Here is a 15409-nt window from a genome sequence, read left to right on the forward strand (position 1 = left end):
TTTTTTTTTTTTTAATTCAGTTAACGTTGAACAAATTGTGCTGTAGCTACATGAAGCTGAAGCCCAGCAAGACACTGAGAGCTACTGATTTGTGTTGGATTTGTGATGCTTGATACTCACTGCAGACCAATTTATTTCCTTGCTAATGGCATGACTTCTCATTCGGAACAAGGAAAACTTGTCTGTCTTCCTTCTTCGAAAGAAAACTCAGGCACTGTGTCAGTCACCCCCTTAGCCTGCTAAGCAATTAATAGGTAGTCCCCACTTGTAGCTGTGGAGTGGTGTGGGTGAGGGACTTGAATTATCAAGTGCCTTACAGCTGTGTACATCTGTACTGGGTGGTTCATCGAGCTCTGCTTTGAGGCAGGATGTCTCCTAGAGAAATGGAGATTTCCTCAGAGCAGGAGTTGTGCTGGTTCTGGGAGCTGGTGCTCAAACCAAGGTCACTTACAGATCAACTTGCTTGCTGAAAAGTGAATTTTCACCTTTGATTACTTAGCTCTAAGAAGTGTGCACGTTTAAATGTTCTGAGTTTCTAAAGCTGCTTTGCTTCATGTGAGTTTTTAGCCTGGAAGATTTTCTTAATTTGACCTTAAACTGTACTGGTATTGATGAGCATATGAACACAACGAAGAGGGAAAGGAGTGTGACTTCTTATAGCAAAAAACTGCAAGGCTAGTTCTTTGTGCTCACGTTTTATTTCTGAGACTCTGTTTCAGTGAATATTGGTGTTGCTGCTGAAAGATGCTGTCCTGCTGGTCCCAAGCTCCTTATTCCTGCCCTGGGCAGGCAATAAATGAGATCGGGAACTATCAGGGATTAGAGGGAAAAATCAATTTTCAAGGTGGTAATTTGCAGTGTTGCAGCATAAAAAAGTTGTACTCGTGTGGGATGGCGAGTGCAGGATGTGCAGATGTGTAGCCGAGGGTGGGACTGATGCTCGGGCTGGCAGGGCTGGCTTCTGGCAGCTTGAAGTTGTAGCTGTAGCCTGCAGGTTCTGAAATCGCATTGCTGTTTTGTGTCCTACTTTTCAGCAGCCTCAGAGTCTGCTGAAAATCTGCCCTGAGGCTGACTTCCATTTTGGTGTCAGATGGCAGAGGACGAGCAGCCAGTCCTGGAGTGCTCACTGCTGCCTGCCTTGTGTGTGAACAGCCCTCAGACTGAGCTGGATTTAGGGAATTGAGGCACAATTCTGGGATGTAAGAGATGGTTCTGTTGGGTTCTTGTCACAAACCCTTGGCTGGAATGGAGAGATGAAGTTGGAGGAAAAACTTGTAGACTTTATTTTCAGACCAGTTGTCCTTAATGCATTGTAGCAGCATCCTGGTTTTATGTTGTGTAAGCACGTGGGGCATTGAGATGCTGGGCCTTTTCTGTCTGCCCAGACAAACTCTTTTCCAGTTTATGCTAACATAATTTGTGCAGACAATATGTTATCAAACACATTGACATCCTTATTATTTAAAACTTCGCTTGGGGTTTTTGCAATACCATTTTAACATGTTAAAACAGTTATTAATTTTTTTTTTTCTTCTAGAATCCAGCGACTATCACTCGAATACTGCTTAGCCATTTCAACTGGGATAAAGAGAAGCTGATGGAGAGGTAAGCAGCCACATTGCACGTTAATCCAGTAATAAATGTTTCGGCAGGCATGATGTGTAAACAGATGAATTGCACAGTGTGTGGCAGAAGAATCTCTTATATAAGCTCTAACAGTTTTCTCCTTTTGTAACTCTTACTGGCTAGGTAACTCCTGGCTTTAATGCTAATAATGCCTGTTAGGCTTCAGAGAAGTTTTGGGAGTTAGTTGCCCCTTGGAAGAAGGCAAACCTTGGTTTGATTACCTGCAGCCACTGGATTTTTGCACTTTGGACTAAAGCAAGCAGGAACAAGTTCCTGTTATCTTGCAACTGTTTTGGGTTTGGATTTAGTTACTTTCTGTATGTCATCCTAGCATGTATGTTCCTGACTTGTTTATTCCTCAGTCTTGCCAAGACCAAATTCATCTTGATGATGAAGAGTGCTGGTGAAGTGCATCTGCCTTATCTTCACCTTTGCAGCACTAGTTTTTTGCATGGTGTGTATAAATAATGGCTGGAATGCTGTCTCCCTCTGAGCAGAGCAGTTTATGGCTGCTTCTCGTCTTTGATGCCTAGCTCTTGGAGAGTGTTGCTGGTAAAAGTACTTTCTAGTTTGCTGGGTTGAACCCAGTTCAGTGGTAAAATGAACTTTTAGTTTTCATTTATTTTGTTGCACTGTTGCTGCTGTTGAAAAGATCCTAAGGGAGCTAGAGATGTCTGCTTGCTTGTAGAAGCTGGGGAAAGGTTAAAGCTGGCTCAGAAGGAGCAGTGAAGGCTGCACAGTGACTTATGGTGGTCTTTGTACCAAGTATTGGAGTGAGGACAGAAGGACTCTAGGATTTCGTCATTGCATTTGCTTTACCCAGTGATTAGGGTAGGAAAAGGCAGAATGCTTTGCAGTCTGTAAAGCTGTGCAGAAGGAGTTGTAGTATTGCTGGTTGGTACCAACTAGAAGAGCAGGTCTGCAGTAGTCTGTTAGCTGGTGGTTCTGGAGCTGAAATGTTTTCTGACAGGATGAATGGTGTCTTAACATTTTCAGGTAGTGCTGGTGCTGGGACATCTCTTATGTTTTGTTTGGCTTAGATTTTTTTTCCGAACTATGGGTTGTTTTTTTTTTTTAAGCTTTTCAGTCTTTGCTTTATTTTTGTTAGATTGATGACCTTTATTAGGCAGTGCCTGGAAGTGTATGAAAGCTTTGTGCTATGGCTGAATATAGTCTCTTGGAGGCTATTTAAATTGACTACAACTGGTAAACATTCAGATTTAGTTCCTTCTATGTAACTTCTGTCTCTTCGTTCTTTCTCTTTAAAGTTCTTGCACTGGTTCCTTTGGTTGGACTAAGGTTTACTCTCTGGCTACCTCCATCTCATTTAGAGATACCTCACATAAGTGTACCAAACCATCATTTGTGTATTCAGGTATTTTTTTTTTTTTTTTTTGCCCTTTTCTCACTGAAAGTTTGCTTTAAGCATTGATTTGAAAGCAAAACAAACTTGGGCTGTGGATTTTTTTTTTTTGAAGGGGGTGTCAGCCACTTCAGTGGGGGGTATTATTGTTAAAAGAAAGCTTTTACAGGTTGCAGTCAAAATATAATTAAGCACGTGTAAATATTTACGAAGTCCACAGGTAAACATTTACTCTCTGTACACATTCATTAAAATACTTACCTTAATGCTATAGGATTACCCCTGTGAGAAACGTAATGTGTGGCACTTGCTTATGCAGAACTGTTGCCGTGCTAGCCATAGTTCCAGTGCAGATACCCCACTGGATTAGAAAAACACAACAAGGTTTTCTCTCAAGTAGCTGTTGCTCTTTCTGTCACTTCATCAGACAGCTGTCACCAAGGCCATGGCAGCCCTCTGCTGACACCACGTTCAGCCAGGAGCAGGATGCTGACAGCTGGTTCTTGTAGAGTGGGGAAGATGATGTTGTAATCGCTGCGGTATTAGGGTAGGAGGCGAGTGATCACTTGGACAGCCAGGAAGCAAAACAGTCAGTATGAAAATGGTGATGGAGCTGGAAGCGAAGCCATGAGCTAGCTACAGATGGTGACTCTTATTTTAAGCACTTGAGCTCTTATAAATTTGGCCTCTTTCACTCCTAATAACCGTTAGGAAAGCTTCCCAGGAAGTTCCTGTTGTTGCCTGCTGTTTGGATGGGTTTACTGCTTGCTCAGATATAATGTTTGGGTGCAGGTTCAGGTATTTGATAGCACACCAAGCCTGAGCTTGAGCTAAGTTGCTTAATGGTGTGCAGAGAGCTAGCCAGCATCTCTTTTGCCCTCGTTCATCGTGAATCAGCAGGGCCTGGCAGGCAGCTGTATCAGTCTTTGCCTGTAGCAGAGCAGATAAACTGAGCGGCTTCTTTTTGGGTAAGTGCTGAGTGTTATTTACTAGGGCTCATGAGATGAACGTTTCCATATTTTAAAACATGAAAACCTCTTCATTGCTTTGTTGTATTGTTGCATACAGTTTTTAATAAGCGGGTTACTGCTGTCTGTGACAGCTTTATCATGAAATAATTGCATGGAGTTACTGAAAGATCAGGTGTGTGACAGGTATTTATTCCACTTGCAATGAAGTAATAGCCACAGCTGAAACTCTGCCTTATCTCCTGGTGAAGTACTAATTATTTGGGTCTGAAAGTCAGATTGGTGTTTTGGAGTGGGATAGTCTGAAGGATATAGAAGTGGGCAGTGCAGGAAATCCTCCAGTTGCTGACGTGTCTTGGGGAATAGAGATGTTAAATTGTTTTAAGGAGAATTAGTTCAGCATATAGCCAATGTCTGATTTAGTTGCTGGAGGTACAGAGATGCTGAAGACCAGCACAGGTGCTTCTCTGTGTGGCTGTGTCTCTGCACTGATTTTAACTTGGTGGCTTGGCTCTGGCTGCCTCTCCTTACTTCTGTGGTCCTGTCTGTAGGTCTGTCTGTCCCCTTTCCTTGGGGCATGCAGGTGCTTAAGGCTATTCAGCAGGACTGAGCAGGTTAAAAGCAACAAAGTAAAATACTGTTCATGGCCAGGTATTTGATATGAAGGTATACTGTGAATGTACTGATTCTGTGCTATTTACAAATGCCCTTTCACTAATAAATAGCCTAAAGTGTGTACCAGAAGCCTTTTTTTTCTTTAATGGAGAGGGTTTTCACTTTTATGCAGTTACCAACAACAGTGTCTTGGTTTTGGTAATCTATGAAGAAATTATAGAAGAACTTCAAAAGGGTTTTCACTTGTGTGGCTGTTCAGTGCAAAACAGCAGAGAAAGCAACTCCATCTGTTATGAAATAAATGAACTTCAGTAGCTGGTTGTATCAGTTTATCAGTCAGCTCTATTGAGCAAAATCTGATGTTGAACAGGCCATAATAGTTCTTGAATGCCATTAGTGCTAGAATTACTGGATTTCTGTTGTGTGGAGAGAAGACAAGCATAAGGGATTTAATTGCTAGGCCTGTGTGAGTGAATACTAATGTCAGAAGGATGGAAGAGCTGCTGTTGCCCTCCTCCAGGCTGAAAAGGAGGACGGAGTTATGAAGAAGCAGCCTTTAATAGCCAGGGCTTTAGGGATGGTGCCAGAACAGTCAAGAGAATCAGACTTTGGGGTGGAGGAAAGCTCTGCAATGAGGACAAGGCACAAAGCAAATCTTCCAGTTTCCATTTGGAAATGATTGTCACATGGCCCACGTGAATCTGGTGGGGTAGAAAGGGAGATGAGCACATGTGCAGGACAAGCAGGTGTCAGGGCATCCAGGTGAGTGGGAGAGGAGTGATGGGTGGAGGGCTGGTATAACCTGGAGCTTTCAAGGAAGAAAGATGGGAATTTTAAAGGCTCTTTCTCCTAGGTTTCACAGCAGAGGTGATGGCATGGATGAAATTAAATAGGAGGGCATATGTTATAGATACAGGACTTAAGGTCTGTGCAGAATACTTTGCTCAAGAGAGGAGTAGCAGACTAGATGGAACCTTTTAATAAGTCCCTTACTGGTTAATTGGGGGATGAATGTTTGTTAACAAGCTTCTTGTCACAGATCTGTTCAGAGGCATTCAGTTCCAAGGAGAATCCAGATGTCACATAGGAAAAAAAACAGACAGCTGGGAGGGTCCTAGCAATGAAAGTTGTACAAAGAGTCACAACAGGTCTCATCAAAAGAGATGGAGAAGATTATGGAGTTTCTAGTAGGTGGAAAATGTAGCTGCTAGCAAGGAGCTCTTGAGAAAGGCAGGCATCCCATAGGATGCATTTGGTGGATATCTGCAGGAGAAACACAGGTGAAATTGAATGAGATCGCTGTGAAATCTTGTCCGAGCTGCATTTGTTTTCTCATCTTTGAGTGAGAAGGATGAATGGAGATGGAAAGCAGCTGAGAAGCTCTGCTGGGACAGTCAAGCAGAGGAAGAGTAGCAGACTGCAGTTCTGGCAAGGCTGCCACAGCTACCAAATACAAAATTGTCTTGAGGAAGAACACAGGGCAGGGGGGACCTGCTCAGATACACGGTCTGTGCTGACACTTGAACAAGTGGAGAAAAAGGTGCGGTAATAGAAGTTGAGTCATTAGCCATGGAAGGAACTGGAATAATCTATGGGTAGGGTTGAGAGTGTTGACACAAGGAGAGGTGGAGTGGTTGGGGAACTGCTGGACTTTACTCTGGAGTTCCCATTTCAGTTGTGTGTGTTCAGGGAAGCCCAGGTTTTTCCTAGACACTGTATAGAATTCACATTTTCTTGCTGCATGATGACAGTCAGAGACAAATAGCTGCGGAAATGACTTGCTCAAAGCATCCTGGCACAATGAAGAAAGCAAATGCATTATAGAAGAAAACAGCTTGAGAGGAGGAGGAGGAGGACCTAATACCCCATTTCCCTTCAACATTGGTATGGTTTACTCAGTTTCAAAGAGCAGAGCAAACACTATACAAAGTAGCAATGCAGCAGTTCTAAGGGCAAAGCTAAGCCTTTTTTTTATTATCTCTATGTGGTTTCTTACTCCTTTGTGTGGCTGTGCCGAGTTTCTCAGCTGCCTCATTTGTTTCCTGGGGAAGTGTAGGAGAGACCAAGTGCTTCTGAGGTGGAAACACTTTAATATGGGCTATGGATCAAGTACCAAAATGTAAGCACTTGAATGTTTAGCAGTGCATCAGTGCTTGAAAATGTTTAAATTGGATATGGGGTTTATGCATCTAACTTGAGTTAGCTTTACTGCTAGCCTTGAGCCCAGTGAAATGGTGAGCTCCTCTCTGTTCTTGGGAAACTACTGAAAGGCCAGGAAGGAGATGGGTGTTCAGAGTTGGCTGCTGATGGTATTTGGAAGGGGGAGAGAGTTCCAGGTGAAAAAACAGCTGTTGGTGTTATGGCTCCAAAGCTTTTGCAGATTTTGTAAGAGATCTACCTAATGACAGCCAAGTTCCTGTTGTGGAGATGTCCTTAAAAACAGCCCACCATTACAGATATCCCTGGTGTTTCCATGAGCATTGAGTCAACCATAAATGCCAGCAGTAAGGTTGCATCGTGGGATTTGTCTTGAAACTGATTTCTTTGCAAACACAGCATCTAACTGCCTGCTCTTTTCAATTGTAGGATGTCCTATGCTGCTTGTGCTGCATATAAGGACAATTTGAATGCTGGAAGCATTTTGTGGAGTTAACATTTATCTGTGACTTCAGTAAACAGGTGTATAACAGAACTGCACTGAATTGCTAAAATTTTCTAGATATAAGTAATCCTGAAGGCAATCCAAATACCTTGGTTAAGCTAAATCCCTCACCAAACACAAAGAGCAATGGCAAGCCTCGTGTGCTGTGATTCCAGAATACACCAATACTTCAAAATTCAGTGTCATGAAAATTAAGATGTAAAGTATATGAACTTCATCAAGAAATGTATGAAGCAGCTGTGAACCCTTTTCTGAGTGGTGCACTGACTCATGACATAATAATCTTGAGGGCTCTGCAATTGGGCGGTTTGGCATAAATGCCAAAATACCAGGTTTGTTTGTAGTGAGGATGGAGTCCTAAGATTTGGGTGGTATTAGCTGAGTGTTCTTTGGTGAGAGATAGAACATAAGAGCAAGAAGAGTTAAGAAAATGCTTTAAGTAGATGCTGCTTCATATTGCTATAACTTGCTGGTGATGGAAGAAGGGAATGGAATGGTTTGTTTACTGGTAGTGGAAAGGAGATGTACATGCAGGCAAGGTTAGCCGGTTAATTGTCAGATCTCATTGCTGCAGGCTGCAGAAAGATGCAGTGCCTTGGTGTTGGGAAGAGGTTGGCATGCCTGCTCGTGGTTCTTTCCAGTCTGACCCTCCTCAGGACCGCTTTAAGATGCTTAACATATACTAAACGCACTGAGGAAAATACAAAGTACAGGAGCTAGGAATTAGCTAATAGATGGATTGGCTGATCTCTGCCTCCTCTTTATTGTTGTCTTGATCAGAATGCTAGCCAAAAAACTGAAGTTGAAAAGAGAATTGAAGCTGAGAATCAAACCTGTGGTTTGGGAAGGTGTCCTGATGCCTGGGAGGTGAAGTGAGATGTTCTTGTTGTAGTTTGCTGCCCTAGGGCTTTCATACACGGTGGTCTCTTGGAGAATTGTGCGTTATCTGAAATGCAGTTGAAGAGCTGAATGTTCCTGAGTCTTCAGGAGCATGCAGTTCAAGCCCCAGTCTCTGAAACCACGTTTGTAATATTCACTTCTGTAGTCAGGAAAGCAGTTTGTCTTGTTAACAAAGAGTCTGCTGAAAGTAGTTGGTGTGTTGTATTTGTTTTTTTTTCTGGAAGTATTGAAGCAACTTTGTGTGTTTAACTGCAGCATTTAAAAAACAAGTTAAAAGAAAGTAGTTAAAATTTCATTTTCTCCTGTGTTCTGCAGGTACTTTGATGGCAACTTGGAGAAGCTCTTTGCGGAGTGTCATGTAATTAATCCAAGTAAAAAGTCTCGAACGCGCCAGATGAACACAAGGTCATCAGCTCAGGATATGCCTTGTCAGATCTGCTATCTGAACTACCCAAACTCGGTGAGTGTCAGCATCCAGAGTGCTGGTTGGCTGCTAACTCTCCTGACTTTGCTATCTGAAGCTTCACGTTTTGGCAGTTCTGTAAGGACTTATCCAACAGCATTTGAAAAAAGCCTTAAAAAAGAAAAAAATACACACACAAAACAAGCTTTCATTTTTTGATTGTGCTTTCTTGTCTCTAGTTTAAGCCTAGAAAGCACCATTCAAGGTTGTCTCTTAGTACAATGAACAGTGTCTTGTGATCTGTGTAGTACAGTAGGGACCATGGAATGATGTATGCTTTATACATTCTCTTAATTCTTACTGTGTGCCTCAACAGACTTTTTTTTTAAGTAAACTTCAAGAAGTAATGGTTAAGATGGAGTGGCATTGTATTCAGTGTTTTCTGCAACAACCTTAAAGGGTGCTGGGCTCTGGGCAGTGGGGTGGTAAAGTTATTCAGGAAAAGGCAAGTAGTGGATCAAGTGATTTTTGAAAAGGTCGGATAGCAATTGAGACATGTAAATAAATGACAGATGAAAGGGGAAAAAGTAAAAAGCCTGACAGGCAGAGGGATTTACTTAAATAGAATGCCAAGAAAGGAAATGGCTTCTAAAAGAAGTAAATAATAATGTGAAGTGGGCAAGCTACAGCATTCAGCATAAAACTGGGTGAGTCTAGGAATAAAATGAAACTATGCACTTCAGAGGATGCAATCAATGATATTTCTGTCCAGTTCTTTATTGTGCTACTGCAGTACCTCTGTAACAGGAGAAGATTAGGGTAGAAGTACTTGTGGGAGCCCTAATTCAGTCTTTCAGTTGATGGTAAGATTGATGAGAGCACTTATTCTTTAGCTATTCACAAGTGCTAAATATTCCAATAGTACTACTCAGAAATCCAGGGTTTTACTGTCTTTTGCACAGGCAAGCAACTTGCTGTTGGCTGCTCTGGGGTGAAGGGAAGAATATAAGTGGAAAAGCTTGAATGTGAGAGTCCGTCAGTGGTTTTGTCTGAAGGCAGAGTGCTGCCATGCATCAGGAGTTCTTCCTTCCAGGGATCTTGCCATTCCTGGTGGAGCTGTTTTGGCTCCCTGAAGTACCATAGCGTTTGCCTGACCTTTAAAGAAAAAAACAGCCCTTTCGTAAGACTTCTACTCCTGCACAGGGAGTGTTTTAACTTGCTTTTCAGCAGTAATGGAAACCATGATGAGCTTCGGGTAGCCTGGAGTCGAGCGCTCTTGCTGTCATGGGCTTAGTTGTGAGCCTTTTCCTCACTCAGGAGTGAGCAGAGCAAAACTCAGTTTGAGGCAGAAGTAATGCTCAATGCTAAGATTACTGTTGGGCCAGTGACCACAAGGCTTTGTGTGTCTCTGTAAGCCATGTGTGCTTATGATTTCCTTTTTAGAGAATATTTGCAAAGAAGAACTGTGGCTTACTTTGTATGAAGAAGTGCTTTTAAAAAAGAAAGATGTGTTTGAGAAGTTGTTCTATCCCTCTACCTCTCTAAATCCTATGTAATCACTTTTCCATGTTAGATAGTGAGGAAATCACTTAGGTTATGGAACATCTTTGAAAACAAGAGATGGAGCAAGGGACAAAACAGTAAGAGACCACTGTCTCTTCAGTCAAATGTCCATCACAGGGAACGGTCCTTTCGAATTTAGGTTTTATTCCTTAATGAATTGCTTACCTTCTTTTTAGTGTAATTGCTGAGCCCAGCACTTGCAACTGACTCATTTTGAACTTCATGCTGCCTGAGAAGCTACTTTCTTGCTGCTGGAGAGAACTGCGCAAAGCACACCAACACTTCTTCTTTTTGTAGTTCCAGTAGCATGTAAAAATAGCACTGGCCCAGTTATGAGAAGAGAAGCTCTTAACTGGAGCAGTAAAGCGTTGCAAGGGAGCAGGGTTTCTCTGAATTGTTAGGTTTGATTAACTTGAGACATTGTTGAGGGAAATCTCCTGGTCTCTGCCATATCCAGAAGCTGGAGTGTACAGGGAAATCAATGCTTACAATTTCTGTAAAAGGCTGTAGTGTCTCTGTGTCTAAGGAGACCAAATTCCATTTGGTTCAAGTCTGTTTTGAAGCTGTTTTAGTCCAGAGGATAAGTGAAATATCTAATCTAAAATCTCAGCTGTTAAATTCTCTGCTTTGGTCAGCTTTTACTCATTGTTTGCCCCCAGAAAAAGCTATGCTTTTCCTGAGAGCTCCTTTCAGCCCATGGAAAGCTGAGAGTTGCACCTGTTAAGAAATTTTACCCTGTAAGGGTCTTAGAATGCAAGATTCTTCAATATTGACCCTGTTGTGTGCCTTTGCAGGTGATGCTAGTCTGCTTTTTTGAAATGTGTAAAAGGGCAAATGCACCTCTGGCATCTCATCCTTCAGATCCCATTAGAGGAGGGCTGGGTGCTTCTGTCTTTTTGCTTGTTCCCTTGACGTCTGCAGTCAGCTTAGCCAAAAATAATTGGGAACTCCCTCAAAATAAAGAAATGAGTTAGAAGATGCTCTGAATTCTTTGCAGCTTGGGAGGAGGTGTGGTGGCTGCCTTTTATGCAAGCACTTAGCAAATCTTTTTGCTGCCTGAAATAACAGAGTCTCAACTGAAGGCAAGCAGTTCTGTAGCACTCCCCTGTGTGTGCTTGCTGCAGGAGTATTGAAGTTTGCTAAGGATGACCTCAGTCCTTCAGATGGACTCCTCTCCTTAACAATCAACATCCTGCTGCTGTGGGAGGCTGTTCTGTGGAGAATACCAGGCTTCCTTTAATTTATGGAGATTTATGCAAGACGATGGCATCTTGGGATGGAGCTCTTGTTTTAAGTGAGAATAAAGCGGTGTGTAAAGCTGAGCTGTGCTGGAAGTACTGTAAGTGAACTGCTTCAGGTAGTTTGTCCCTGCTCCTGGCTCTCAGTGTGAAATAAATTTCAAGAAGATCGTAGAGGAGTCACTTATTTCACTCTTTCGACAGCAGCATTTTCTTCTCCTTGTGTAACTGTTGAGCCCCAGGTGCTATCTTGGTGTACTCTGTGTAGATGATCCATTCACAGGTGAAGTTGTCCTCGTTGCTGTTTCCAGCAGCTTATCATTATTGAATTTTGTTTAGTAATTTACACCTGCCACTTAGCGTCCTCATCTGATGAGCATCTGAGTTTCAGGGGGAAGCTTAGCAAGCAAGTTGGCAAACTTTGTGTGTGCATTAAAATGGAAGTGTACACACTTGTGTTTCTGTTGTTGAATACTGGCTGATCACCTCTCACAACCTGTACAGAGGGAGCTAAATTAGTGCCTGTGCATAGCAGGTATGCATAGTATGGGATCTATGGCCCATGTGTGGTAGCAAGCCATGTGGACCAAGAGGAGGAAAAAAGACTTGGTGTTATCATGTAACTGTCACCTGTTTTGGTGGTGCTGCCTTTATTTTATTAATTTTCAAGAGTAAAATGAGGGGAGAACCATTTTAAGATGAGGATCCATTCAAGTGGGCAGACAGGATGGAAACATCAGCCACACCTTTCCTTGCTGCTAGGGCTGGGGATTCAAGTCTGACTTTGAAAGCGTGTTAGGAGCTGTGTTAGCAATGTTATGAGGTGGTGATGGTACAAATAAGGAGTAGAGGCTCAGATTTGGTATGGAGATGAGAGATGCAGTCAACTGTGCAACACTGAGAAAGGTGGAATGATGCAGTGAATTTGTGTGATAAAATAACCTGATATGTTGTGTTCTCTGTCATTGCAGTACTTTACTGGCCTAGAGTGTGGACACAAGTTCTGTATGCAGTGCTGGAGTGAATATTTAACTACCAAAATAATGGAGGAAGGCATGGGACAGGTAAAATGTCAACTTGTGTACCGCATGTCTTCAGAAAATTCTGGGTATTGGGAAGTAAGGGGAAAGTTCTTCACTAAAGATTAAAAACAAACAAAAAAATGCAACAGAAAACCCACAAAACAGCAATGACAAAGCCCTCATACCTTAAGGCTTTGAGAGTTACAGTCTTTATCATGGGAGAGGCTGAGGGAACTGCATGCAGTTGGTGCATGCATCTTTGCTGTGAGTGGGAGGAATCATGCTGTGCACAATGGAACATCTGGGGTGTGATGATTAAGCCACTCGACTGTTTTTGTTATGGATTGTAGTGAAGTCTGTTGCCTTGAAATTCTTTGTGATACAAAAATAAAATAAGCAGTGTTCCTTTTATGACCTTTCTGTTTCTTTTTTCCAGACCATTTCATGCCCTGCTCATGGCTGTGATATCTTAGTTGATGACAATACAGTTATGTAAGTATGAGACCTGCTACTTCTTAACTTTCCTCTCTTTTTTCGTTTTGTTACTAATGTGCTATTCAAGTGTTATGAAGAGCTTATAAAAAGCTGTGCAGAACTTTAATGTACCAGTGATTGGTGCTGAAGTGTCTATTTTGATACTGAAGATTTTTTGACTTGTTTAGGTCTTAAAAGTCCATGCCACAGTACAAGAAGGAAGGACTTCTTGACCAATTTGGTCATCAAGACAGTAGAATAAACACTAGGAAGTCTTTCCAAACCCTGTTTAACTGCTCTGTGTATTTAGTTTCCTTCAGTTTATGTAGCAGTTTGACTTCTCACCTGGTCAACTTGCTGGTTCACTGGGTCCTATACCTACAGTTGGTATGTGAGTCAGAGGAAGTTAGTCCTGTGCAATGCAGGGGATGCTTTATGCCTTCTGATAGAGAGAAGTTGACCCTCAGACAAAAAATTTGATTAAACTGGTATGTCAGACTGTGTCACTTTGCTCATTAACTTGTCTGGCTGAAGGATGTCTGCTCACACACAGCGAAGCAATGACTTCCTTGAGCTTCTTTCTCTTTTATATTGAGTGATGTTATTGCATGAGTAATATCCTTCATAATACTGAGCCTTGATTAAGTTCACTTTAATTCTTCATGCTAAAAGGCATCTAAACAGAAGCTCGTTTTTTCTTACCTTACTCCTTCCTTCCTGAAATCTGACTCACTCATTGATATTAATTTGCTGTTTTTTCTATCAGTTGCTCCCAGGCTGGTGACTTCCCATCTCCCTCTGCGCTAGCAGCTCTGTTACTCATAGTGTGTAGGCTGCAGAAAAGTGAACGAGCTGAAATGCTCTCGTGCTGTTGAGGGGTGGTTTGTGGAGTTCAGTGAGTGGAAGCTAAACTTAAGTTGTCAACTCATGATTGAGATTTTTGTTTACTGGAGTCTGAACCCAACTTGCGGTGTAGTGCATTCACAGTGGGAAATTTCTCAAGGGTGTTCTTGATTAGAACAGTTTGTGAGTAAGATGTGTTGTGTATCTCTTCAAATAGGCAGCTGAAGGTGCTGGAATTGGTGGAGACAGTGGGTGGTGGCAGTAGCAGGATGGAAGAGGAGGAGAGCAGCTCTGGCTTTGTTGCTGCTGTGTGATATTTAACAGTAGGTCTGATGACCCCTGCGATTTGCTTCGTGGTTACTATAGTAGAAAGAACCACAACCACGTGCTGTGGGATTCTCTCACCTAGAAACAGTAGGGGCTTCTGACAAGGGAACGGCACTTGCTCACTAAAGTGAACAGATTTTCCTGATCTAAATGGAGCTTGGGATGGAGGTGAAAACCTACTTTTTCCTGGTCTTATGGGGCACTCCTGGAATTTCTGGGGGAAGGAGGGTGCATCTTCTGTAAAATCCTCATGTGTCGCTTGAGAACAGAAGATGATAATCTGCAGCAATTCTACTAAATGGCAAGAACAAAGACATAAGTAATACCATCTGGAATCTTCACCCTCCCCTCCAATGTGCTTTTCTCTTTTTAGTTCTTTCTCTTTTGTAAATCCTCCAGCTCTGAGCTTTAGAAGCCAAAGAGCAGTGTGTACTGTGGAGAGACATTAATCTATCACATAGGTTAGATAGGCCAAATTATTCATTTATTCCTTTCTCAGTACTTTGTCTCAACACAGCAGTACATGTGCAAACTACATTCAAGTATACAAGTCCAAGCTGAGCAATCCAGATGACTTGCCTTGATTTGTGAGTTTTCAGCTAGCAGATTGATTGTTGGTCTTCCTCCTGCTCCTGTTCTTGTTGAGCTGAAGCAGGGAGACTTAGAAAGGGCCCCTTTCAGCTCTTTGGAGATCTTTAGACTAGCTGAAGGTAAGAGCTTCTAGCTCTTCTTCACCCTTGCTAAAGGTGCTGGTAATTGCTTTAAATTCACATGTAAAGTAAAGGACAGCTGCAGTCTTCAGATGAATTTGAAATCAGACTGACAATGTCAGTGTGTAGTATTTTTTTTTTTCAGAACTTAGTTACCAATAGAGATGAAGGGGTGATACTTTTCTTGCAAGCAGTTTACTTTTCCAGCTTACTTTTGTATCTTGGCTTGTAGAAGAACGGACCCAAAGGGTGATTTGTGGGCACTGGGAATGGGTTTCATCTCTTAATTTGTCTGCTTTATTTCATTATTTGTGGGGGGGAAAAAAAACCCCAGTAGTACTCATGAAAGCCAAATGTAGAGCAGGTGAGGGTGTTGGCACAGACAGGTGTAGGGAGCTTGGTAAGCAAAGGCAGTGGGCTGTGTGCTTCATGTGCTCTGGCTAGGTATGGCGTTACTCCCCACATTCCAGTTCCTCATGTGTACATTAAATGTCATTGATAAAACTTACTGTATTTTTTAATGCTTTAGAAGCTTATGTATAGAGTAAGAAAGCGAGTCATGAAATTCACGTGGCACGTTAAAATTCAGGGTTTTTTTTTTCCTTTTTTGGTTAGTTTTGCTCTGACATTGCAGGCTTATCACAGACAAGAGCCTGATGAGATGCTTTGTCAGTTAGTTTGTTTTTATTTTAGCA

General features: G+C 42.2%; 1 protein-coding gene across 1 annotated transcript in view; it reads left to right on the plus strand.

Moving 5' to 3' along the window:
* Nucleotides 1-15409, plus strand: part of ARIH1 (ariadne RBR E3 ubiquitin protein ligase 1) — a 40460-nt gene that overhangs the window by 9812 nt on the left and 15239 nt on the right. The window contains exons 2-5 of the mRNA XM_010717119.3: nucleotides 1538-1605; nucleotides 8450-8594; nucleotides 12310-12402; nucleotides 12797-12852. Coding sequence (XP_010715421.3) covers nucleotides 1538-1605; nucleotides 8450-8594; nucleotides 12310-12402; nucleotides 12797-12852 — 362 coding nt within the window. The remainder of the gene's footprint in view (nucleotides 1-1537; nucleotides 1606-8449; nucleotides 8595-12309; nucleotides 12403-12796; nucleotides 12853-15409) is intronic.

This window comes from Meleagris gallopavo, chromosome 12 (genome assembly GCF_000146605.3).
Source record: "Meleagris gallopavo isolate NT-WF06-2002-E0010 breed Aviagen turkey brand Nicholas breeding stock chromosome 12, Turkey_5.1, whole genome shotgun sequence".
Lineage (NCBI taxonomy): Eukaryota > Metazoa > Chordata > Aves > Galliformes > Phasianidae > Meleagris > Meleagris gallopavo.